The 26,907-nt window shown below is 35.6% G+C and overlaps 1 protein-coding gene across 3 annotated transcripts; it reads left to right on the plus strand.

The window, feature by feature from the left end:
• Positions 1–550: 550 nt before the first annotated feature.
• LOC108594256 (polypeptide N-acetylgalactosaminyltransferase 2) lies at positions 551–22,239 on the plus strand. Of its 3 annotated transcripts, none has more exons than XM_017979379.1 (7): positions 551–565; positions 4,154–4,309; positions 18,314–18,795; positions 18,852–19,018; positions 19,814–20,501; positions 20,580–20,752; positions 21,650–21,951. In XM_017979379.1, exons 2-7 carry the CDS (start codon positions 4,223–4,225, stop codon positions 21,949–21,951), a joined length of 1,899 nt encoding a protein of 632 aa, XP_017834868.1. In that variant the 5' UTR covers positions 551–565; positions 4,154–4,222. The 3 variants fall into 3 exon arrangements, with proteins under 3 accessions (XP_017834868.1, XP_017834867.1, XP_017834869.1); XM_017979378.2 differs by lacking the exon at positions 551–565 and adding an exon at positions 3,507–3,677; XM_017979380.2 differs by lacking the exon at positions 551–565 and having other exon boundaries at positions 4,223–4,309; positions 21,650–22,239.
• The last annotated feature ends 4,668 nt before the right edge of the window (positions 22,240–26,907 follow it).

Here is a 26,907-nt window from a genome sequence, read left to right on the forward strand (position 1 = left end):
TCAAGAGCGGCGCTCAAAAGCTAAAACCAACCCCCAAGCAACAAAGAGAGCGCGAGAGCGAGAGCGTGATAAAAGTTCGAACAGGAAGCAAATGGATAGCAAAACAAGGAAATGCGCGACAGAAAAAATTTACTTTATAAAACAAGCAAAAAAAAAAAAAGAAGAAAGAAGCAAAGGAAAAAAGAAAATGAAGAATATGTGAGGCACGCCAAATGGGCGACTAAAACAGAGAGTGCAACAACAATAACAAAAATGTCGCTGAGCCTCAGCGCGCTGCTTCAGTAGCTTGGAAGCGTCTGTCAAACGAAACAAACGAAACGCAGCGGTTCGCGTTAGAAGCAAGAAAATGATTTAACCAAAAGCGCAATGAACAACACTTAATGTAGTTGTAACAATAACAATAAAAATAAATATATTTTTGCTACACGTCTGAACAGCATGTAAATAAACCGAAAGTTAAGCAAACACCAAAAGTGCATTTAAATTAAATTAATAAACAAATGTTGCAAAAACTCAAAGCGAATAAGCAATTTAGTCTAAAAGTATCTTAAAGTGTAAAACAAATGTAAGCTAAACCAAACGTTATTGTTTTTTACACATTTTTTACACATGTGTGTGTTTGTTTGTGTGTGTGTGAGTTATTGTAAAAATCGAAGGCAGACAAACAAAAAGTCGCGTGTGCCAAAATAATCAAATTGCTGCAGCAGCTGACAGGGCAGCTTTGTTTTGAAGCGTTGCTGCTTTTAGCCCAAGCGGTGGGGGTTAGTTGCCCAAATAGATGGAGAGAGGGGTGCAGGGGCGCGCTGTCAGTGCCAGGGAGTGGTTATGGGCAAACGCAACCGCACGCACATTATGACACTCGTTGTGCTTCTTCAAATGCCAACCCTTAAGTTTGGTAGAATGAGCTAGAGAAAGTGAATGCACAGATAAGTGAGAGACACACAGAGAGCAAGAGAGAGACAGAGCGCAAAGGGTGCTGCTGAGAGCGAGAGAGCACAAGCAAGGCCGGCAAGTGTCATGTGAGTCCAAACACTGAGTGCCAATTGCTGAGTGTATACACTAAGAGAAATTAAGTGTGTTTAATGTGCGAGCACATTTAAAAATATATTTAATAAGCTGCATTTAACAGCTAAAATGTTTGTAGAACTTTTGCATTTTAGTTTGTAGAATTAATGCACTCAAAATTTTAAAAAGTGGTTAAAAATCATGTAAAAATATTTTATAAATTTAATAAATTAAATATAACTGCTAAGGCATAAAAGTAAATTCTGAAAGTGTTTGGGACGATATGTAAGCAGTTGTTAATTTATTATGACTTCAACTATAATAAATCACATTTCTAACTTTGTATGTTTAATTAATTCAAATGCTATTCAACAATTTAGATAACCAGATATTTGCATTCAGATATTACTTCTAACATTTTATATAATAACAAAATGTGTTCAATATTGTAATCGTTCCAAGGCTTACAACAACTCAAATCAATTACATTTGACAATCTATAATTGCGCATATTAAGTTTAAATAAAAACAATATACAAGTTAAATAGATAAGAAAATATAACAATTATTCTCTTTGTTAATGTAATAATTTGACAATCTCTAATTTTCTTATCTAACCTGCAAATTGTTTATATCTCTAAAGTCTAAATATAAACAATTTACAAGTTAGATAACAAAATACAAAGTGATTCTATAAATTTGTAAGTTTTTTTTTAGAAGCAAACAATTGAAGACAATCTATAATTGCAACAATTAGTTTTAACTAAAATTATGCCAAATGAATTGCAGCACTCGCTTTGCCAAAATTCTCTCATAAATTGTGAGCGCGCTTCAAAGTTGTCACACCTTTTGGCAGGCACTGAGCCGCCCGCCAAAGGGCTATAACACTTAATGCCACTTATCAGGCGCTAACCGTCGCTTGTCAGCAAGACATTAGCTGAACGTTCACAGACTGTGCTGCTAACCACATAACTTTGGCCTGCTGCAGCTGGTGGCAGCAATGAGTGCGCAGCAGCACTTTGGGCCATAAATTGCAACAAAAATTGGGGGGAAAATGGCGGCGATTGCTAATGCAATTATGCGTTAATTTGAAACGTACTTGAAATATTTTTCAACCTGCAAGCATTTGACAAAATGTAGTTTGCACTTTGATTTCCGGCGGCGGCAAGGAGCGAAAGAGTCAGAGACGCTGCAGTGAGTTGGCTGCGCTAAGTAATGACGTTGACGTTGTGGCATGATAGAGAGCAGCGGCTGCCAAATGTGCTGCTTGCGGTTGCAAGCGAATGTGTGTGTGCAGTGTGGTGTGTCTGGGATGCTGCATGCAACTCATGCAACATTTAACCAACTTTTAATTATCATACTTGAGCAAAGTCTGCACTTCGAGACAGACTCTTGAGCAGCACAGGCTGCTGTCGAGACTTTTTCCAGCAGCAGCAGCAGCAGCTAAATTGTTTTCAACACAAGCCAAGCAAACTTACAGCCAGTTGAAGTTGTAACTGTGTGTGTGTGTCTATGTGTGTGCCGTTGGCTTTTTTTAACTTTTTCTCTCTGCTAAATGCTCTAATTACGCCTAATGGAAATGCCACTCATACAACGCCAAGACTACAACACACACGCACACTTATGTGTATGTGCGTGTGTGTGTGTGTGGGTGCTTGTATTTGTATAATTGTATAGCTCTCGTTCGGTTTTTTGTCTGTGTGCATATTCATGACTTTGTTGTTGTTGTTCGTTGAGTTTTTAAGCCAATTTAAATAAGTGAAGTGGGCAACAGTGGGTTAAGCTTGGGGTTAACAGCGTTGCTTTAAATTGCACTAATATGCCAAAAGCTTAAATTTAAAAATGTAACTATCAAAATGTCAAGAGACAGAAACTCATAAATTTGTTCTGTAGTGTAAACTGTGCAGCGCATTGTTGTGTGTCTTACTTTAGTTTACTCTGCGCACATTTGTTAAGTTTCTTTTGTTGCCCAGCGCACAGCACACAGCACACTTGGCCCTTAAAAAGTTATGGCTTTTGTTAACTAAACACACACACACACACACAGAGTCAGTTTATAAATAATGCACACATTTAGCTCGGACTGCATGCCAATTGACCAGCGCAACTTTCATTTTATTTCAGTTGTGCTTTTTTTAGCTAAAATCTGCATAATTGAAGTTTGTGCTAAAAATTCATGCATATGAATTTTGTTTTAATTGAATAGCAGCGCACAAATTGCAAATTAAGTGGCCAAAACAAAAGTACAGCTGATATAAGAATATTACGCATACGTCACTTAGGACACGCAGCATATGTAGCACAAGCAATTGTAGCACATAAATTGCTGCCACAAGTCGTTGCAAGATAAACAAGCTGGCAATCAACTCACACACACACAGCTACAGTTGGCTGCCTACGCACTGCGCACAAGTTCGCTTGCAACATGTTCGCTTCGAACTCGATACTCTTATACTTTTGATAGCAGCTCAACAACATAAAATATACGCGTTGCTTTGCTTGCTTGGCCATTTGTGTGTGCGACGCTGACCCGCTAACGTTGTGACGTTAACGTTAACGTTATCAGCGTGACTCAGTCAAGCGTTACTAAGCCAAGTTGTACTCGTAAAAAGCGGCAGCGTGCAACGTGCAACGTTTCGGTCTTTGCGCGGCAAGTTGAACTCCATTAAACGGTATTACAAATTATTATAAAATGTGCAGTGTTTTTTTATAATACATAACTGTTTGTTTATCTTATCAAAACTACGCGTCGTATGCTTAACGCAGTGTTAATTGAAACGTGCGCTGTTTTATAATAATAATAATCAAAGTAACTTTCACAATTGTTAAGCAATCAAAAGCAGTTCGCATAAATATTTGACAATTGTTAAGCAAATTGTCTTGCTAGCTCAGCTTATCATTTTTTAAGATAAAAGCGCCAACAAGTTGATTAAAAACTTGTGTAGCTTTTAATAACTAAAATACGATAAGCAAGCAACAGATAAATGCGCAAATATTTGTAGCAGTGTACAATTTAAAATAAATTTAAAGCTACACTAACAACTTAATTAATTAAATGCATGGCGGAATTAAATATAAACAGCTTGCTTAATTAAGCTATGTGCAGTGTTCAATTAATAACAAAATAAATGCACTTTGTGTTTTTTAGTGTTTTAAGTAAAGCCAAAGCAACAGCAACTTGCAACAAGGAAACGTCCAGACAAATTGAAATCACAACATGCGACGCAACATCAAATTAATCGTCTTCGTTAGCATCATTTGGATGTTCGTCATGGTTTATTACTTTCAAACCAGCACGGAAAAGGTAAGCAAAGAAATTCAAGCTCAACTATTTTTCACAACTGTTAAATTGCCACCTTCAAGTTTACAGCTTGTCCGTCTAACTGTCCAACACTTGTGCATTTTTCTTTTTGTTGTTTTTGGTTGTTGTCTTCCGCTCAACAGGCCATAGATCATCAGCCGCATTGGCATGTTGCGTATACGCCATGCATAGCAATTATTTGTTGGCTACTGTGTACGCCCCTCTCTCTCTATCGCACTCCCATCTCTTTGGGTGTGCACATAATTAACCTCACGTACTTGGCCAGGCAGGTGCACGCCTCAGAAACTCTTTGGCCGCTTCGTTTTGATATAAAAATTATCAGTTTGCTTTTTACTTTTAGTTTTTTAGTTGTGTTATGCGGCGTATGCGTAATTTAAATATTTTATGTGTGTCATCAGTCAGTTTTGTTTATCTAGCGCACACACGTGTTTGCTTTTTGACAGCTGCACATTCATTTTGTGGCTTATCTTTAACTAAAAGTTAAGTTGGCAAATTTCGAGGCAAACAAGCTAATCGAACGATTTAGTTATCATTGCATGCTATAAGTAGCTGCTATATCAATGCTATAGCTAAATATGTCAGCCAAATAAAATGTTTACTTTAGATATAAATATTTAAATAAAAGCTGCTAAAGTTATAGCTTTGTCTTTTAATTAAGCTGCAGCTCATTTTGAACAATTTAAATTGAAAATAAATGAAATTTTCTGCATTCGCCACAAGCTGCTGGCTATATAGCTTACACTTAATGCACACGTCTGTATGCTTAAGTAAATAGGCTTAAATCTGCATATAATCGCCTGTATTTATGCACTTTACGCAATCGCGCGCTCTCGCTCACACTTTGGCGTTAATTATATTTAAAAATCATTGCAAAGATCAAAAGTGTAATTAACAGACGTATTATTGTCAGTGTATGTGTGTGTGTGGTGTATGTGTGTGTGTGTGTGGGCGCATTGAATCAACAAAATGGCGTCGTTCACTGTATTTATTTTAAATTTGCTGTCGAGACTCGTTTATTGCTTTTTTATACGCTGCTGTAATTAACAGTTTGATGTTTTCATTTAAGCAAAAGTTGCAAGCAAAAAATGTACAGTTAGTTAATTTGTCGAAAATTGCATTTCAAGTGTTGCTGAAATTTCCAACTAGCATTTGTTATAAGCAGCAGAAGCTCAATGAGCAAACTGAACATTTGATTGCAACTAGAGCTGATCAATATGTAAATTAAATGCTAATAAAAGCGTAAGAATTTAATGTACTAAAAATAGTAGCAGTTTATATATAAATAGAAAGCATTGAATATTAAATTGCATATTGAATTTAAAAAATAAATTGTAGCCAGCGTAGATACAATTTCTATATTTAAGCAAACAAATTACAAATTGATTGTTTGTTGCTGCTGCAGACTTAACAAGAAATTCAGCAGACTAAAACATTTCGTTGGAAGTACAACTCGAGCTCAAGTGTAAGACAATTGCTTGAATTTCAGCTGCACAAATTGTTTACTGCCAAATCCTTGTTATATTTGCATTTAGATTGACAACTGCGTATTCCATTTCACAATATTCAGCGGTTTGAATATTTTGCCATCGGTTATGGTAACTGCTCGATTCTTGTTCAGCGCTATCTTATGCTGAAACGCTGGGCTCAGCGCATGCTGCTCAACGCGATATCCAACAAGATAATGACAGCAACCACATTTGGCTGGTCGTATGACATAATTGCTGCTGCAATATAAAGTGTCACTAAATTGCATATTGCGTGTATTGTTAACAAATATACATTTGTTGCTGCTGCTGACGACTTCACCCGCATCGCTCAGCTCCGCGCAGCAGCGCGCGCAATGATATATATGATCTGTAGTAGGACGCACCATTATATTTTGATAATAGAAATATGTAGTTTGAATTGTTGTTGTGCAATGTTTTGCTTGCTCTGGTTGAATAAAAGTTCGCAGCACACTTTTGTAAAGCAGTTAAAAAATGATTTCCTGCCATCAATAAACTATTTGTAATTTTATACAATCAAGACACACACACACACAAGCAATGAAATTGAAAGTGTTCAAGCCTCAACAGCGATACGCACAATAATATTTCAGTTTCAACATTGCGCGTTATAATAAAAAAAAAAAAGAGATGATTAAGTGTGGCGAGCAAACGACCTTGACTGCAGCTTGGCTTACATTGCGCAATGAAGTTAACAGGCAGTTGCACTTAAAGCCGGTTTAGGCCAGAATCTCTTCTTGCGCCTTAAGGCTTAATAGCTACGCCTGTCTGTCTGTTTACCCCGATAGGCATCTTTTAATTTTCAACTTGGCAAATCAAAGCCTCAAAGTAAATGTCAAATTGTCTGCTCTATTCAAAGTTTTGATAAATATGTTAATTAGTTTGTGTAAGCAAAGAACACACGAATTTTTGTGCATTAACATTTGTTGCTTTTTTATTTTTATTTTTTTTTGGACTGACCGATAAATCGAAAACAGGTTTGCCCAGCACGACCCGTTTTGAGTTCCAGTTTTAGTCAAACTGGCCTATCTCATTAAAATTCAGTTATGTATTTTATTTTGGTAGTGGCGTGGGTCAAGAACACGCACATGACTTGACTTTGAAAATCAGAGTGCAGTTTAAAAGCGGAAAAAAATAAATCAAAATGGAATTTATGCTGCTAAAAGCTAAAAGAGATAAATGTATTTATTTGAATATTAAATAGTCACAACAAAATGAAATGCAAATGGCATAAATATTTAAATTTTATAATATTTATTTATATTTATATTTTAAGCTTTTTAGTGCCTGAAAATTAAATGGAATTAATGGCATTAATTTTTATATTTAATAATTATTTAGATTTATATTTAAAGCTTTTAATTACTTGAAAATTAAATGGCATTAATATTTGTATTTAATAATAATTTATTTATATTTATATTTTAAGCTTTTGAGTGCCTCAAAATTAAATTAGATTTTTGAATGCCATTAAGCTATTCTAATATTGATAAAGCAATAAAACTAAAATTAGTCACAGCCTTACCTCAATTTATTGCTCACAAGACGCTGAATTAAACATTTTAAGCAAAACTAATCACAGCTAAAGCGAAAGTTATTCATGCGCACACACATTGAGATAATCTAAGCAACACTGCACAACATAATTGCGGAACAGTGCGGCGATTATTAATTATGTGATGAGTTGATTAGCTATGGCACTGTGCTAATTACCTAACTGGCAAATTAGCAATGCGAGCGACAATTGGCAGTCGCTTAACTCTTGAATTCTGAAGAATTTCAATTTGCGCTGCCTGAAGTTTGATTCAACTGAAAATAGCAAACGCAACGCACTGAATTTCAAGTTCAAACTCAATGAGTTTACGCATCACAGCGTCAATTTTTATGCACACAGCGAGTTGCATAGAGGGCTGAAGCTTTTGCTTTGCCTGGCGTGCAGTTCCGCTCTGATTGCTGCTCAAACGACAATATAACGTGCTGAAATTTAATGCCAAACAAGCTGCTGTTGTCGCTCAGTCTGCAGCGGCATTATCTATATAGCTTACTATATATACAATTTTAATTGAAGTTGTGTCGAAACTTTTCTTACTAATTAACGAATTGTAATGCGAACTGCGATGATGCAGCGCTTTACTTTTTATTTTTTTGATTGTGAATGAAGCGTGTTGAACAATCAACACCTGTTACGACATTGAGACATGATTCGTTGAATTTGTTTTCAGTGTAGCAAGTATCAATGATGAGTTTAAGTTTCGCCTCAGCATTGGGCTGCCAATCAAAGTGTAAGACACTTGAAGTTATCAGCACACACAAACCCACACAACAAGCAACAAACAACAACAAAAGCGAACAGCTGAGGCACGGCAGCAACTAATAAAAAAAAAACTACAATGCGCAGCTGCTAAAGTTGCAGAAAAAGCAAAAAATTGGGGGGCTACAAGGTGAATGCCAGCGCTAGTTAAGCTCACTAAAATATCAAAAGAAAAAAAGGCTTAAGTTAGGCTATGGCAGAGACTAAATATTGTATACACTTAGCTTAAGTAAGATTGACTAAGTTCTAACATTAAAATTTAATTCAAAAAAATATATTTTAGTACAATAAATTTTAAATTTTTTAGCAGATCGAACGAACAGCTGTAGAAATTTAAATAGCACAGCAAATATTTAATTTGTAAAATTTTTATTTTTAATAAAATATAAATAAAAATAGATGCTAACACAACTTGAAATATTGTTTCGACAATCGGGTCATCAATTTCTTTGGGTTAACTAAACTTTTACATATTTTATGAAGAATAGATTTAAAATGTTTTAAACTTTTTATAATATAACTTTAATATATATATAATATAACTTATAACTTAATATAACTTTTTTATAATATAAATGATTGCTGCCACTTAGGCATATTACATCTATGATTTAAAATAGTTATGAGTTTGTTTTGCCTGCTTAATTTAAATGAAATAATTGTTTTAATTTAATGTATAACTATTTTAGAAAAGATGCCAATGAATATAGTTCGAATAGAAATGCCCTACGTTTAACATATTTCTGCTGCAATAAATTTTATTCATATATATAACGAAATTTGATAAGCTCTGCCAAGATCTATAGCCCAAGCATTTAATAATTCCCAATATAAATTGCTTAGCGTTTCGATACTTTCGATAATGCCGATTGCCCGCTCGCTAGAATTAATTGTTAGTTAAAAGTTAACAATAGCAATTATTCAGTTATGCATTAATTTAATGTCATGTCATCATGCAATAAATGCAATAAAATATTTTCTTTTAAGCTAAACAGCAGCTTAATATTAATTTCAATACAAATTGATTAAAAGTATTCATCACTAATTATAACAAATTGCTAACTTGTTTTAAAATTGCATTAGAAATGATCTCAACAAAGCTGCAAAAGTAAAAGTTGTCTGCACACTTCGAGTTGTTGCCAAACGCTCTAAGCTAACTAATATACCCTTGAGCTTAAGCTTAAGTTTAAGTTGTTGCCACAACTTAACGATTTGCAAATTTGCTATCGCGGTAGCTTTTTGGGTAAATGGAATTACATGTAATTGAAATTGCGCACGCTGGCCTAAGCGCTTCGCTTACCAAAATCTTTGTATTTGCATTTTGCTTGTGTCTTGTGACTTTCTCGAAATTGTTCGATTGTTGTACTTTCACTTATTTGGCTAATTTCGGTTGCCTGCATTTAAATGATAATCTTTAGCTGACATTTAAATGGCTTTAAATGAGCATTGACTGCAGCCGAACAAAATGTCAACTTGGCCAAAAGCAAAAAAGTTGCTTGACAAGCAGCATGCGAATTTTTGCGCAGGGCCAGGCCTGACTTGGCTAATACAAGTTTAGTTGACTGTCATAAAATAATTATCTAATATGCGTTTGCTGTTGTTGTTGTTGCTGTTGCTGCTTGGTCAGCAGCTTTTGTTTTTATTGTCTGTGCGGGTTTCACTTTTTTTTTTCTTGCCACTCTTGTTGTTATTTTTTGTGTAATCGTTGCAAGTGGCACTTAACAATTTCTGTGGGCGCCAGGGGCGTGCAGTTAACTGTTTTTGTTTGCTGGCATAATGAACTTGAACTTTATGACGCAAAACACGTTAAGTGAGTGTCAGTGAGGCGGGAGGGGGCGGGAGCGGCTTGTCTTGTACTTTGGTTTATGTTGTGTAGCGAATGACTTTTGTAAGGCCATCGACAATGAGTTGCAAGTTGGCGAGTCGAGTCGAGTCGACGAGTGAAGCAGCTGTTGTTATATGGGTCATATCCGCATTAAACGGTGTTTATATATACTCTGATCTCAGCACTCACAAGAGCACTCTGCTCCTCCACTCGGCTGCCAACACTAAAGTGCGCTACATAAAGCAGCAGCAGCAATAGTTAAGCGCTAGTGCTAGAACAAAAAGATTTAATAGCAGCGCGTAAAACAAAGTAAGAGAGAGGGAGAGAGAGAGAAGTAGAGAGAGAGAGAGAGAGAGAGAGAGAGAGGGAGAGAGAGTAGAGTAGAGAGAAGTAGAGATAGAGGAGTAGAGAGAGAGAAGTAGAGAGAGAAGTAGAGAGAGAAGTAGAGAGAGAGAAGTAGAGAGAGAGAAGTAGAGAGAGAGAAGTAGAGAGAGAGAGAGAAGTAGAGAGAGAGAGAAGTAGAGAGAGAGAGAAGTAGAGAGAGAGAGAAGTAGAGAGAGAGAGAAGTAGAGAGAGAGAGAGAGATAAATAGAGATAGAGAAAAAGATAGATGGATAGAGATAGATAGAGATAGAGATAGAGATAGAGATAGAGATAGAGATAGAGATAGAGATAGAGATAGAGATAGAGATAGAGATAGAGATAGAGAGAGAGAGAGAGCGAGAGCATAAAAAGATAGCAGAAGAATTAATTGTTAATATGCAAATTAATAAATACTAAATTTAATTAAATAAAGCCATTCGCTTGCTATGCATTTTATTTAGTTAAGTTAAGTCAACAATTCTCTAATAGATTTTATAGTTTATGAGAAAACTGCATTACCAAAATTAATAATCGCTTTAATTTATTTTTCAAAGCTGTTTACAATTTATTTTATATTTTATTAAGCACACAGCGCCGCTTTATAATTAATTTAAATAAATAAAGCCATTGGCTTGCTTTATATTTTATTTAGTTAGGTTAAGCCAACAATTGTCTAATAAATTTTATAGCTTATAAGCAATATATATGTTTTTAATAAACTAAATTGCTGTTAACAATTTGTTCATATTTTATTAAACACACAGCGCTGCTTTTTAATTAAATTAAATTAAATATTTAGCATTAAACAGAGTTCATTTAATTTTATAATTGCTATTGCTTTTATTTTGTCAAATTAATTGATGTTTAAAACTTAAAGCTTTATGCAAATATACGCCACAGCAATTTATTTAAGACAATAGCATAAATATATTTAAAATTCAAATATGCACAAGTCGCTGTCAAATCGCTAATGCCAAACCGAAATCATTGACTGCAAAGCATTTCACATAAAATATTTAAATAAAATGCAAAAACAATGGACGATGCAACGCGTTCATAATAATTGGTAAATGTTAATGCAATTCAGTGTGGTTACCAAAAATTTGCGCCGCATTAGCCGCAAAATAAATCGAATTATTAGGCTAATTGCAAACACACAAAATCAGCAGTGACCACATGGCGCGTATACTTAATATAGCGATGCTGTTGACACTGAACGCAAACAACTGCGAATTGCTGCTATTTGACAATTATCTATCAAAATTGCTTTGTTGTTGCTGTTGCTGATGAGCTCAGCGGCGTTTGCGTTGCGCCCAATTCAATACAATGTGCTACATGAAGCTCGCAACGCTTTAATTTCTATTGAATGCGCATGAATCATGATCTATATACGAGAACGCCAGCACTCTGGGGCACAACGCTGAGTGGCAAAAGTTGCTTAGAGTGTTAATTTCTAATGCGGCAGCATCATCAGCAGCATCAGCATCAGCAGCTGGCCTTAATTGTTATGCTCTCAACCCCAAAGGCCAAACCCAAAGGCGTCTGTGTCTGCGTCCAAAAATTTATGCAAAGCACTTTTAATATATTTTATGAAGATCTCCAGTTGCAGCAGCAGCAGCCACAGTTACAAGCGTCGCAACATTCACAAGCAGCGTCAGCATTCTGCGTTTTGTTTGTGGCAGACAGCGACGGCAACGGCAACGGCGACGGCGACATGTGGCACTTAAACAGACGACGACGCAGCGGATTTAGAGTCTGATAAATATAGAGAGAGCGCGCCAGAGAGAGAGCGAGTGATAGTCATAGTAGCAATTTGGACACACACACATACATGCAACAGCTGCTGTTGTTTATGCAACATGCAATTTATTGCCGTTGCTGTGGCAGTTACTTCAAATTGCCACCCAGCAGCAACTGCAACTGCAACAGCAGCAGCTGCAGCTACAACAGCCAACGCCTATTGCTATAACATTTGTGTGTGAACTGCTGAACTTTGGCCACTAAGCAGGCATTAAACTTAATAGAGCGCACACACACACACACACACACACACATAGAGAATTGAAAGTGTTGAGCCTGCACACAAAAGCAGCTGCAATTTGAGCTCAGCAACATGCAAAAGTCAAAGATTTAGTGCTTAAGTTTGAAAAGTGATTGTAGGTCTGCTGGCAATGATTGATAAATTATTTAAAAATGTTATTTAGACTTAAGCAAACTTTAAAAAGTTAACCTTAACCTTAATAAGTCTGAATATTACATTAACATTTTTTTAATGATTTTTTGTTAAAGCTAGAATTCCAAAATGAGATACAAGTTTGAAATATTTAAATATATTCGATACATTTAAGTCTTTTTTAAATCTAGCAACATCTTCTTTATCGAAGCCGCTCTTAATTGAATGAATATTCTGCGTAGCTACAAAATATATTTCAAAATTTATACAAATTCAAAACTCGCGCTATTTTCCCAGCATAAAAATGATTTGTCACATTTGAACATTTTGCATTGTTTAATGTTAGATGTGCTACATTGAAAATGATACTAGCCACGCTGCTCTTGCCCAAGTTAACAGTTGCTGTTGATTTAATTAAGCACAAAAACAAACACAAATGTAAATGTAAAAGTCAACGGAAACTTGTTTGCTTAAATTAAGCTGCAAAATGAAAACGAAAACGAAGGCTGGCTGGCTGAACTTTAAGCCAAAAGACAGACTGACAGCTGCAGCGGCAGCAGCTACTTAGCCATGAGGAAGCTCCAAGCGATTGCTCCACAGCGCTGCGTTGAAGATGCCACATGAAGAAGAAAAAGAAAAATTGTATTTTTTTGCTACCCAACAATTTGCAATTGTGTTGTGGTCGCAATTTTGTTTGGCAACAGCAACCAGCAGCAGCAGCAGCAACATCTTCAACATTGAAGCGGCAAATGAATTTCAAGTTGCGCAACCTGCACAGATTGCCACAAGCTGCAAGCCACATCCAACTGCCTGACAGCTGCAGCTTAGTAAAGCAATATGCAAAGAGAGACGGAGAGATATAGAGAGAGAGAGAGCGAGAAAGAGAGTTTTTCAATTAACCTGCAGTTCAATTAACAACTGAAAGCGCTTGCAGTAGTTGGCTTATAAAATTTATTTATTTGGTTTTATTTATTTGAATTTTATGCAAAATGTTACGCATTGTAAACTGCACAGAATTTTATTGTTTTGGCCAACAGCAATTTGTTGCTAACAATTGACAATTGCCAATTGTCGTTGCAGCTAACAAAGGCCCAGCCAAATGATTGATGTGCCAATCAGATAAGTAGCTGCAATTTAAACAAAACAAATATGCTAACAATAACACACACATGTGCACATGTATGTGTGCGCTATGTGAACTTTATAATGCTGCTACTAAAACTTAAAAGTTACTAGTTTTTAATGCTCAGCACATTAACTGAGAAAGCACTGATTACAGTTGCTCAGCTCATTAAATCTTTGTTTTATGTCTAGGAAATTAGACGTAACCAAGTTGTTGTCATATCGTTAATGTGGCATAAAAATTAAATGAGCACAAGCGCAGGAAATAAAAGCAAAGATTATGAAGATACACGAGATGAGCTAGTATAAGTAGAAGTAGAAGTATAAGACTTTCTTTATAAGAAATGTTGAAAATAATTGATTACAATTTTATTAATACATGAGATGAGCTAGTATAAGTAGAAGTATAAGTATAAGACTTGCAACTTTATTAAAACAAGAGATGAGACAGTATAAGTAGAAGTATAAGTATAAGACTTGTAGCTTTCTTTATGAGAAATACTTAAAATAATTTATACATGAGATGAGCTAGTATAAGTAGAAGTATAAGACTTGCAGCTTTCTTTAAAAGAAGTACTTAAAATAATTTATTACAATTTTATTAATCCATGAGATGAGTTAGTATAAGTAGAAGTATAAGTATAAGACTGGCAGCTTTTTTTATAAGAAATGTTTAAAATAATTTATTACAATTTTATTTCTTTCTTTATCAACTAAATTTGTGATTTAAATTTATACAACTCTTGATATATTTTCAATATAAAGTTCTCGCTTGTCTTAAGTCATTTACTAAATCTATTAGCATCTCTGACTGCAGCTCGAGCCTTGAATTTACTATCAACTGTGCTTTGTTGCCCTAATCAACAGCTGAGTAGCCTTTGCTTTAAATAAAACTTTGCTTAGCTTAAGCTACCCAACTTAATTGATATATATTTTTAACGAAACGCACTCAAACCAGGCTAAACAAAAAGCACAAAATTTTATATTTAAATACAACTAACCAATAATGGATAATAATGAATTTGAGAGTGGACTGATAATCACAGAGATAAAGTCCAGCGAAATCATATGCAACATGCTGGACTGTCCGGGAGAGCAGCCCAGAGCCCTGACTGTTGCCAAAGATGCCAAATTTATGGCGAGTGTTAAGCAAACAGATGAAGCCGCTGGCGAGCCCATTGAGTTCAACATAGTGCGCACTATAGACGAACTTATAGAGAATATCGATGTGATTAGCAGTGTGGGGAACAAAACCGCGTCGAGCATAACGCTCAAGTCCAAGACACACACGCGCCTCTCACTGCGCACTTTGGCTTACATGATCATGCAGCTGCAGCAGTTGCAAGCGCGTCACAGCGCGCCGCACTGGCGTCGGCAGCTGGCGCAGCGTGATCAGGAAGTCGAGCGCCTGAATCAGGTGATTGAGCTGCAGTCAAAGCGCATCAAATGCTTGGAGGTTAATATCGAAACGCTGCTCACATGGGCGAGCGACACTCAAGCGCTGCTCACCGATCTAAGCAAGACTGAGGAGAAGGTGGAGCAACTAACTAACTAGTCTATATAGCTATGCAGTTGTGCTATATATAAAGAGAGTATTGCAACTTTCTAGATTTTGGCGTTGTTAATTGGGCGGCAGCTCAAACTTTTTTCTAATGCTAATTGCTTTAGCTTTTCTCTTTTTTTGCTGCGTTTTTTTCTTTGTTTAATTAGTAAACATTTTCGCTGGCCAATTTCTTTTCATGTCTTTGTTGTTACAGCCAAGCAACTTAAATCATTGAGGCTTAAAGCGGCTCGTTTCGGTTTGTTTAAGCCGCAGCCGCCGCTTTCAACTTATTTTTTTGGTTGGCTGTGCAGTCTTCCAGCTCAATGCGTGCAAAGGCTGTAAACTGCATAATTTGCTAATTGGAACGTAACCAGCAAATGCCTGCATATGTTAATAGCTTGAACTAGAGTGAGACTAAGCCAAGTATTCAACACACGTGTGTGTTTCATTTATGCGTCACTAGAGCAACGAGCAACGCTCACTGCCTAAGCATAAATAAAAAGAATACACAAAAGTACAACACAATTCAATCAATGCACGCCCTAAAATTATTGATACCAAAAATAAGCAAAGTGTGCAACCATTCGCAGCCCTGCAGTACGCAGCGTTGTTGAAACTGTTGGTTTAAGTCTTTGCTTTTTATTGTTGTAACTTAAATTTAGGAATACGAATTGCTAACTAACTTTTAGTTAAGCAACAAAACTGAGCTTATATAATTTTCATCAATGTGCTATAGGGCTGGGCTGGGCTGTACTGCAGGGCTGCATCAATGCTGCGCACATATCAACAAAAGACAGCCCAGGCGCTGAGAGAAAATTGAAAACGAAACCTGACATGGGCACAGATTTAGCATTTTGCACTGTGCCTGCTTTAAATAGTTCAACACACACACACAAGCAAACAAACACACACACAAACAGAACTTTTATGCAATTGCTCCCCAAAGAGTTTTAATCGTTTCTGGCAAAGCAATAAAAAGCAGCCCAAGAGATTGAACGCAAACCCAAAAGCTCAACTTGCAATTTAAATTTGTTAGAAGCATTTGAAGTTGCTTATCAGCAGCTGAAATGTGTTGTAAACAATTCAAAATATGTTGCAATGTTTCATTTATGCATAGCAGATAACAATTTTAATGTCAAAGCTATAAATTGTGCTGCAACATTTACAACATTAACATTTTTTTCAATTTAGCTTTAATTTTAATTGAGCTGCTGCTTCTGCTCCACATTGCTGTTGCTTTAGTTTCATTTATTTGTTTAGAACGCAACACACATGCTGCCAATTTTGTTAAACGCACATAAATTTAGATTTGTTGCTCAATGTTGTTGCTCAGCATATGGCATGCTCCAAATATTTTAGCTTAACTTGGTCAAGTTGATAGTTGAAGTCATTGAACTGAAAACATTGAACTTTGCTGCGAAAATAGTCAAAAGCAACTTGTTGCTAATAATGAAAAGTATGAGCTACACCCTTCAAAAGATTTATGGTTAATTAACGCCAAGTTAATAGTAAAATTTTGGCGCTTAGTTCGACCGCAAGCTGTCAATTCAGCAAACTGGCAGCAAAGTGCGCATAAATGATCTGCAAATAAGCCGCTTAGAGCTTCAAGTTGCACTCTCCACATGTTTGTGTTTAGTTTGCACACACACATACACGCACACACACACACTTGTGCATATATCAACAGAGCAAAACCTAAACCAATCATTGACCATAAATCCCAGGCTCATGTTGCTGCTACATTTCATGCAAACAATGAAACTAATTAGCCCCCAAAAGCAACAAAACGAGCTGCGAAATTGAAAACAGTTTGCTAAATATGCAAAGCAAGAGAGAGAGAGAGAGAAAGAGAGAGAGAGAGAGTGAGAGAACACAGCCTGCAGCAATATGCAATGCTTGAACCCTATGGCAATTGCACACATTGCGTATACGCAATGCAATTTAAATTGATAAGGAGCAAGCCGCTGCTTTTGTATTAAATTTAGCGCTTTATATATTTATTGTATTTTGTATTTGCTGCTGCTTTTCTACTTAAACGGAAATTCAATAAAAATGTTGCGCCGCCTTTGAAATTCAATTGCTAAGCGACTTTCAATGCCACAAAAGCGTAGCAAAGGTCAACATCGACTGTTATTTCTTTTACAATTCCAATGCCTGAGAGCGCTTAAATATTTTAACAATGCAGAGAAATCTCTGGTGGAGCATAAAAATGCGTTAAGAATAGCGCCGCCCACCCAAACTTTTGCACGTCTTATGTAAATCAAAACCAAAAACGACACTTGAATTTCAACTAAGCGCAAAAAAAAAACACGCATACGCAACGTATAACAAATGACTGGGCTAAACATTTCACTCGTTTCAATTCAAACCCATGACAAATACATGTAAATGCAAGACAATTAATAATCAAGTCATGGGGGCCGCTGACCAAATGACCCAAACAGAAAGTAAAGCAAAGCAATGAATCATTTGTGAGAGCAGCCAAACGAAACTTAAAGCGCAAATATGGCCCCAAGCAGCTGTTGCCCTTTTAACGCGTTTACTTTTAGCTGCCAAAATTATTTGCCAAATTTTTAAAGTTTAAATTTCAATTTCAGCCGCTTACATAATTTACCACTAAATTGTTTTATGCGCTAGAATTTAACTTAATTTATAGCTGTCAAATAAATAAAATGTTTATAAACTGTTATGCATATATTAATTTTACTATTATTATGTTTATGTTTTGCAGTTGACTAGCCACACCTGTTAGTCTAAAATATTTTATTAGCACACACCATTGAGCAATTAAATTATATTGTGCTTAATTTACAATAAATTTCAATTTAGACGCTTATTTTTAAACTTAACTAGGTCAAGCTGCATTTATAGATTATTAAGCTTGCAACAAAACCTTGCAACTAACTTATAAGCTATAGCCGCCATATCTATGAGCCAAAAGGCAAGCAGCAGCAGCAACTTTTGCGCTTTTGTTTTATGCATTTTGTTGTTGTTTCTATCTCTTCTCCTCCTTTTTTACAGTTCAGTTGAGTTATGGCCACGCTGGGCGCAGATTAAAGAAATAAATTAAAAGCGCTGCACATATATGTTGCTATATATAAATATATTTATACCTTTGTTTGTGTCTGTTCTGTGTGCTCTTAGGTGGAAAATCGTGCGCTGCGTCTACGTGAGGTGGCCACAGCTATGCAGCAATACCAGGACGATGTCTCATCGGGCGCATCCACAGCGCGCCAATGGGCACCAGCTGCCAACTCAGGGCTGCGAGTTGCTGCTGGCGGCAACGCGGCCGATGATCCCGGCGGCAATGTCATACTCATTGGCAGTGTTAAGGACTTTGAGCGCAATGCCGTGCATGGCCTCAAGTTGAATGGCATTGTCGCCTTGGAGGACACCGCGCTGGGCAGCAGCAGCAACAGCAACGTTGCCAACGCTGGCAATGTGGCGCGTCTGCCCATGTCCGGCGGCAGTGCACGTGGCGAGGTGGAATATTTCGATGAAGCGGGTTACATACGCGGCGGCGCGCTGCGCACAGGTGAAGATCCTTACATACGCAATCGCTTTAATCAGGAGGCGAGCGATGCGCTGCCCAGCAATCGCGACATACCCGACACCAGAAATCCCATGTAAGTTGCCCTCACTTTGGCTGCACTTGCAGTTCCATTAACTTTTCATTTGGCAGGTGTCGCACCAAAAAGTATCGCGAGGATTTGGCCGAGACAAGCGTCATCATTACTTTCCACAATGAGGCAAGATCAACGCTGCTCAGAACTATTGTTAGCGTGCTCAATCGCAGTCCAGAGCATTTAATACGCGAAATTGTGCTCGTGGATGATTTCAGTGATCATCGTAAGTATTCAAAGCAATATATATCAATTAAACATATAGTTATAGTCTGGCGTTAATTAAAAGACAGCTTAGATATTTGCTAAATAATTTATAGCTTTCAAATGTTTATTTCTTTGTATACAAAAAGCTTTTAAAAAAGTAAATAAGTGAGGCCTCAAAAAACTGCAACCTAAAATTGTCTTCGCTGCTTAGCAATTCAATTGGGTTAACGCATATAAATGAAATAAATTATTTACAAAAAATAAAAGTAATTAATATTCATATAATCTATGAAGTAAATTCATACAATATAATAATATAATATAATATATTCATTTAATCTATAAAGTATTCGCATATTTCGTATTTGATTAAGATTATGCAAAGTTCTAAGATTAATCAGCATTATTTAAGTGTTCAAATGAATTGAAATGAATCAAAAAAAATAATTTTAAGTAGTCAGATTATTGTAAATATTTTTCTTTGCTTAGAATTATTATCAATTATCAATTGATAAAGCAATTGCTGGTGTTTGAAATAATTTTTGATTGTTTGCCTAAAATAAAAACAAACTACTAACTATGTATACGAAACTTAAGCTTATGATTAACAATTATAGAAGTTATATAAAATTTCTTATATATTTATTTAAAAGTCTATGCTATTAGCTTAGCAAATTTAATATCGTTTTATTTTTTCTATAAAATCTAAGCATATTAATTTTCGCTAGTAAACTCAACTCAACAAATTTTGAATACCAATAGCTTAGAAGTAAATTTTCTAACTCGATTTATGACAAATTCTCTATCGCCCTAGCTGAGGATGGTCTGGAGCTGGCGAAGATTGACAAAGTGCGCGTGATACGCAACGATCGGCGCGAGGGTTTGGTGCGCTCTCGCGTGCGCGGCGCCGATGCCGCCGTGAGCAGCGTGCTCACCTTTCTGGACAGCCATGTGGAGTGCAATGAGCAGTGGCTGGAGCCGCTGCTGGAGCGAGTGCGCGAGGATCCCACGCGCGTTGTGTGCCCCGTCATCGATGTGATTAGCATGGATAACTTTCAGTACATTGGCGCATCGGCGGATTTGCGTGGCGGCTTCGATTGGAATTTGATATTCAAGTGGGAGTATTTGAGTCCGACGGAGCGTGCGGCACGCCACAACGATCCCACCACCGCCATACGCACGCCCATGATTGCCGGCGGGCTGTTCGTCATCGACAAGGCGTATTTCAACAAACTGGGCAAGTACGACATGAAAATGGACGTGTGGGGCGGCGAGAATTTGGAAATCTCATTCCGCGTCTGGCAGTGCGGCGGCAGCCTCGAAATCATTCCCTGCAGCCGTGTGGGCCACGTGTTCCGCAAGCGCCATCCCTACACCTTCCCCGGCGGCAGTGGCAACGTGTTCGCGCGCAACACGCGCCGCGCCGCCGAAGTCTGGATGGACGACTACAAGCAGCATTACTACAACGCCGTGCCGCTGGCCAAGAACATTCCATTCGGCAAGTGAGTGCGGCGCGAACTCCCATTTATATTTATTTTCATTTGGTTTGTCTTTGTCTTTGTCTTTGTCCTTGTGCGCAGCATCGACGACCGCCTGGCGCTGAAGGAGAAACTGCACTGCAAGCCATTCAAATGGTATTTGGAGAATGTCTACCCCGACCTGCAGGCCCCCGTGCCCCAGGAAGTGGGCCAATTCAGACAGGACGCTACCGAATGCTTGGACACAATGGGACATTTAATTGACGGCACAGTGGGTGAGTGAGAAAACAAACAAACAAAAACGTATGTTAATAAATTTAAAGCAAATGCCAAGTACAGTGGGCAATAGTAGAGCAAGAAAATTGAATTAATATTCTGAAATTGTTGTCTAAAAATTATTTTATGAATTATTTTTGTATTTTTAGCATATTGAGCAGCGTTAAAAAATTTTAAAAATATTTGCTCTACTTTTATTATCAATGGGAAAATTTATTAGCATGAAAAAAATGCGATTTAAATTTTATATTTGTAGTTTTTGCTCTTTTAAATATGGAAAAGAATTTTTTGGAAATTTATAGAGCAATGGGAATATTAATTAACATGAAAAAATGCGTTTTGGATCTTATATTTGTGGGGTTTGCTCTTGAAAATATGCAATAGAATTTTTTTGGAAATTTATGGAGCAACTTTACTTAAATTAAAAGATTTACTTTGCTTTTATTTTATCCATAGAGATATAAATTACAATAATAGTAGCTGATTTAAACTTTAAACTTGTTGTCCAAGAAATATTTAATGAACTATTATTGTATTCTAAAAATATTGATCTGTGTAAAAAGAATATTTAAGATTTATACTTCTCTATAGATAAATCTAAAGGAATGTTGTCTGTGAAAATATGATTTAAATTTAAGAATTAAAATTTTTTAAATATTTTGCTTGCTGTGAAAAATATTCAAGTAGCTACTTTTGCTTTTTCTTTGATGTATAGAAAAATAATTTACATTAAGAGCATCTGATTTGATTTTAAAAATGGTTATAAATTATTTTTGCAGTTTTCAAACATCATTTGCCTTCATTTTTTATCTGTAGCAATATCAATTTGATTGCTTTTAATTATCAAAATTGTAACTTTTGTTTTCTCTGCGTTTTGCTTGCTCCTTTATCTAAAGGTCTCTTCCCCTGTCACAACACTGGCGGCAATCAGGAGTGGGCGTACTCGAAGCGCGGCGAAATCAAGCACGACGATCTCTGCCTCACGCTCGTGCAGTTCGCACGCGGCTCCCAGGTGGTGCTCAAGGCCTGCGACGATACGGAGAATCAGCGCTGGCTGATGCGGGAGGGCGGCATGGTGCGTCACCATAAGATCAACGTTTGCCTGGACACGCGGGATCACAATGAGCAGGGCATAAGTGCGCAGCGTTGCAACTCGGCGCTGGCCTCGCAGCGTTGGGCGTTTACCAAATACGCGTGAGAGACGCCAGAGCAAATGTAAGCGAAGGAAAATGGAAAATGAAAAACGGAACGTGATATTTGTGCATGGCTATATAAATTATGCAAACACACACACACATGCATATATATAGCGAAAAAACAATAAGTTACCAATATTTTGAGTTTCAGTTTTGTCTATCGCTAGCAAAATTGTTATTAACAAATGAAATTTACACGAGTATGGGCATAATTAACTTAATTTCCAAAAGTGGAGGAGAAAGCAAGAACACGTACTTAGACTGATTAATTTTTTGTATATGTAAAAGCATATTTAAAAAATATACTAAAAAATATATAAATATAAATGAAACACAAAAGAAATTCCAAACATATTTATATATGCATAACTTTTGGCAGCTGCTTACAAGAAACAAAAACACTCAAAGCTTAATTTGCATAACTTCGAACTCAGCCAACGCATTCGTTAAGTCAATTAAGCTTAAACTATAACTAGATAGCCCAGCATTAACAATAAATATCACACACACACACACACACAATTTACTTAAGCTCAGCGTCTTCGATTTCGCAAATGAATGAAAATGTTATCATTAGTTTTAGTTATGTAAACTTTAAGAGAATCCATCATCTATGTATAAAATCTATGGAAACAAAATTTAATTGTATATAATACATTACATTACATTAAAAACTAGCAGCGTATTATTTTTTATTGAAAAGCCAAAAGCGCGAGTCAACTGCATAATAGAAAGTAAATATTGTTTCAATTTTCAATTTAATATATAATTTTTAAGCTTTCTTTATAAACATTCCAGCAACAAATTGTAGTTTTTTTTTTGTTTCAATTATTGTTGTTGACATGCTTTTGTTTTATGTAAATTTTTATGCTAGTTTTATATACAAAATATATGCGCATATATGAAAAAAAATAAACAAATAAACCAAAATATAAATAAAATAAATTGTTTATGTGTATACTTTAGTTTATGTCTAATAAAAACAAACAAATATGATACACAAACAACTTTCTTTTGGCGACGCGGCGCATACTTAATATGTAGCGATATAACGCATACGACGCGTGAAGCGAGTGCAAAGGCTAAACGCACTGCGCTAATTTTCGTCGTTTTAAAGCGTAAGTAAGACATCATAAACTCGAAATAAAAGCAGGCCAAGCAACAAGGCGCGCTCCAAGGCAGTTGAAAATTATAAATTGTTGTCAGGCGAGCCTCACTCGAGAGTTGGGCAAACAGACAAACATGCGCGCAGCATAAAAGCATAAACATAAAATAAAGTGTCGTGCTTTATACTTTTTTGTTGCGATAAACAAAGTGTTATGCAGCATGTGCCACAAAAGGTTTGCGGCTTCAAATCGTGCCACAGTCAGTGCGACAAGCGCAAAAGCAGGTCAGAGAGAGACTTCAAGGCACAGGCTACATTTGGGGCTAAGGCTAAGCGCTTAGTACACAAGCGCAGTTAGAGCTAAACAAACGTTGATGTTATCAATAATAAGCAAAGGCTACAATTATATATAGAAGATATAGTGTAAGTAAAAGTAAAGAGAGTTATATAGTAAGAACTTAGAGCTACTTTGCTGGTATTTAGACTTTTGCTTAGTTAAGGCTAAACTTTTGTTATATATTTAGTTCCAATCTAGTCCAAAGCAGTGCTGCTGGCTTTTTTTTTTGAAAAATAGCTGCTTTCATTTTCAAAATTGCCAGAATTTTTACGAAAAGTTGTAGAGGCTCAAGTTTCTTAAACATTTTGTAATTATCGACTTAAAAAATAGCTAAAAAATAGCAAATTAATTTTTCGAAATAGTCAATAACAGGCTCCTGCCAAATTGGGTTGTTTCCAGTTTTCGACTATGAAAAATAGCCAAATTTGACGCCAAAATAGCTAAGTTGGCAACACTGATCCAAAACTAAAGGGTTAAAAGATTTTTAGCTACTAGCAATAGTATATTATTTATATATAAATAGGATTATTTTTGTTGATATTTAACAGATTATTTAACAAATTTTGACATTTACTATAAATATTTTGATAATTTAATATAATAATTTAATAATATAATTTATAATTTACAAATCGATTTGCATTTCTTTTCTAAATGCAACGCACTTTATTTATTTTAGCTTGATTAAATTTAGTTATTCATTGCATATTTTATATTAAGTTGTTGTGCTTAAATTTAAGGCAGTAAAATTTTGATAAATATTTTAATAACTGAACTTAAATAAATAAATAAAATTAGATGCAACGAATTTTATTTGTGTTGATTTGATTAAATTTAGTTATTCATTTCATATTTTGCATTAAGCTATTGCGCTTAAATTTAAGCAAGCTAGCTTAGCATTTAATATTGATGCTGTCTGCTGCTTTCAGCTGCTGCCTTAGAAGTTAAAACATATACATTATATATATAAGATATATAGATATTTAGTAAAGATAAATATAGAGTAAAGAGAGTTATAGAGTAAGAGCTTAGAGCTAGCATAGCTAAATTTGCTGGTATTTAGACTTTTGCTTAATTAAACTTTAACTTTGGTTAGTTTGAGCTTTGAATTAAAAGATATTTTAAAAATTATTAGCAACTAGCAATAGCATAGATTATTTTTATTGAAACTCATAGGCAAACAAATGTTGAAAATGGAAGTGCAAATCGATTTGTATTTCTTTTCTAGATGCAACGAATTTTATTCAATTTGATTTGATTAAATTTAGTTACTCGTTTCACATATTATATTAAGCTGTGCTGCTTAAATTTAAACAAAGTCAGCTTAGCCTTTAATGCTGCTGCTGACTGCTGCTTTCAGCTGCTGCCTTAGAAGCTAAAAAACATATACGAGGTGCAACAATATTTTAGGCAAGCCGCAAATGCAGGCAAGCGTAAGACAAACTGATTTCCGTGCGCAGGCCCCCAAACGGATGTGGGATGTGGGTATGTTAGGGGGAGCAGTCACGAAATGAGGTTAGGCAGCCAACTGTGCTTGAATCGCTTTGCTTCAAGTGCTTGTGACCGTCGTATTTGTTGTTAGACAGTTGGCGAGAGCGTAACCGTTTTTCCTTATTTAATACCTGCTGCCTATGCCGTGCATATAAAAAGTAACAACAACAACAACAACAAAACTCTCATCACACACATGCTCAACATTTTCTTATTTCGTGTTGCCATTGGCATTTTTTTGCTGCTGCTTTTTTTTTTTTTTTTGGCGCTTCCGCAATTTTATCATGGACCATCACTTAAGCTACCTGTGCGCCGCCTTTGCCTCATTGCCACGCCACATGGCATGTTAATAACCAACACTCACACACACACACACAGACACACACACGCAGCTGAGTGTGCGTGTCTGCTTGGCATTTTTGTATACCGATTGTCGCCCTGTCGCTCAGTTTGTAGTTATTATCAGCCAGATAGGTAAAGCCTCCCGCCTTGCTGCTCATTTTTCTTTCTTCTCTCGTGTCATATGCTCCATACATTAATCATGAGCTTTGCCTCGCTCTTTAACGTAATGAGCCTGTCGTTGAAACATAATTAAAAACACGTTAGACGCTTGAGTTGACCAAGCATAAATTGACACACACACACACACACACACACACACACAGGTGCGAGCAGCAAAATATGCACCTATTAAACTTGAGAAATTGCCTGCCAAATTATCAATGAGAGCAGCATTGAGAGTGTGGGAGCAGCTTGAAGTTTTAAATTGAATGTGACTTGAAAAACCTGAACATTGACAGCTTGTTAACATATTTAAAATTTATGTAAGCAGCAGTTATATTAAAAGACACATTAAGTAATGTATTAAGCCTAGTAAACTTTAAGAATTTAGCTAGCACTCATCACTTTTAATTATTATATTAATTTGTATAATAATTAATCTTGCAAATAAATTAATAAATAATTTTAAACATGTAAAAAACCATTTGATGCACTTTTATAAATTGTTGTGCTAGTATAAGCTTTTTAGCTTAATCAGTAAACAACTCAGCAAGCCCAAAAAATATTTCAGAATTAAAGTATATATATATCCAATAAATTTCTATTATTTATTATAACTCATCAAAGCAAAATTATTAATTTAAAATAACACATCTTAAGAAATAATTCTTGATTGTTAATATTTGTAAGTAATCAATTATTATCCTTTCAGTAAAATTATTTATAAATTTATAAATTGTTGTGCTAGCTTTTTAGCTTAATCATCTCATACTTTTTAATGCACAAAAAAACCAAGAAATAAATTCTAACTATAGCAGAATTGAAGCATATAATGTAATAAATCTCTTTTAATTTTTTATTAATTTAAATGACACTCAACAAAGCAAAATTATATCTTTCAAATATTAAAACTCTGAAGAAGAAAGAATTTTTTCTTTAAAATAATAAAATTGAAGTAATATTTATTTTGAATTTTTTATCTGTGTGTTAATATGCGTATCCATCAATTATTATGCTTTAAGTAAAAACACTGCATGCAATTTTTGCTTTTAATGCAAAGCATGCAACCAATGCTAGTTATAATTATTTAAACAATTCTTATACAATGAATAGAGCAGAGTGAGTCCTGTTCGAAGTTCAAGGAATTTCGCTTAGCGTCTTATACTTGTAGCTTTTTAGCTTAATCATCAAATACAGAATAAAAGCCAAGAAATAATTTATAAGTATATCAGAATTGAAGTATATAATCCACTAAATCTCTATTATTTTTATTTTGGTTTAAATAAAACTCAACAAAGCAAAATTATTTCTTTAAAGTAAGCAAACTTAAAAAATTATTATTATTAATATTTAATATGCATAGCTAATGCATCAATTATTATCCTTTCAGTAAAAACACTACATAAAGTTTATTATTTTAATGCAAAGCATGCAACCAATGCTATTATAATTATTTAAACAATTCTTATACAATGAATAGAGCAGAGACTCACTCTGACGAAGTCAAAGGAACTTCGCTTAGCG

Source organism: Drosophila busckii, chromosome 2L, assembly GCF_011750605.1.
Source record: "Drosophila busckii strain San Diego stock center, stock number 13000-0081.31 chromosome 2L, ASM1175060v1, whole genome shotgun sequence".
Lineage (NCBI taxonomy): Eukaryota > Metazoa > Arthropoda > Insecta > Diptera > Drosophilidae > Drosophila > Drosophila busckii.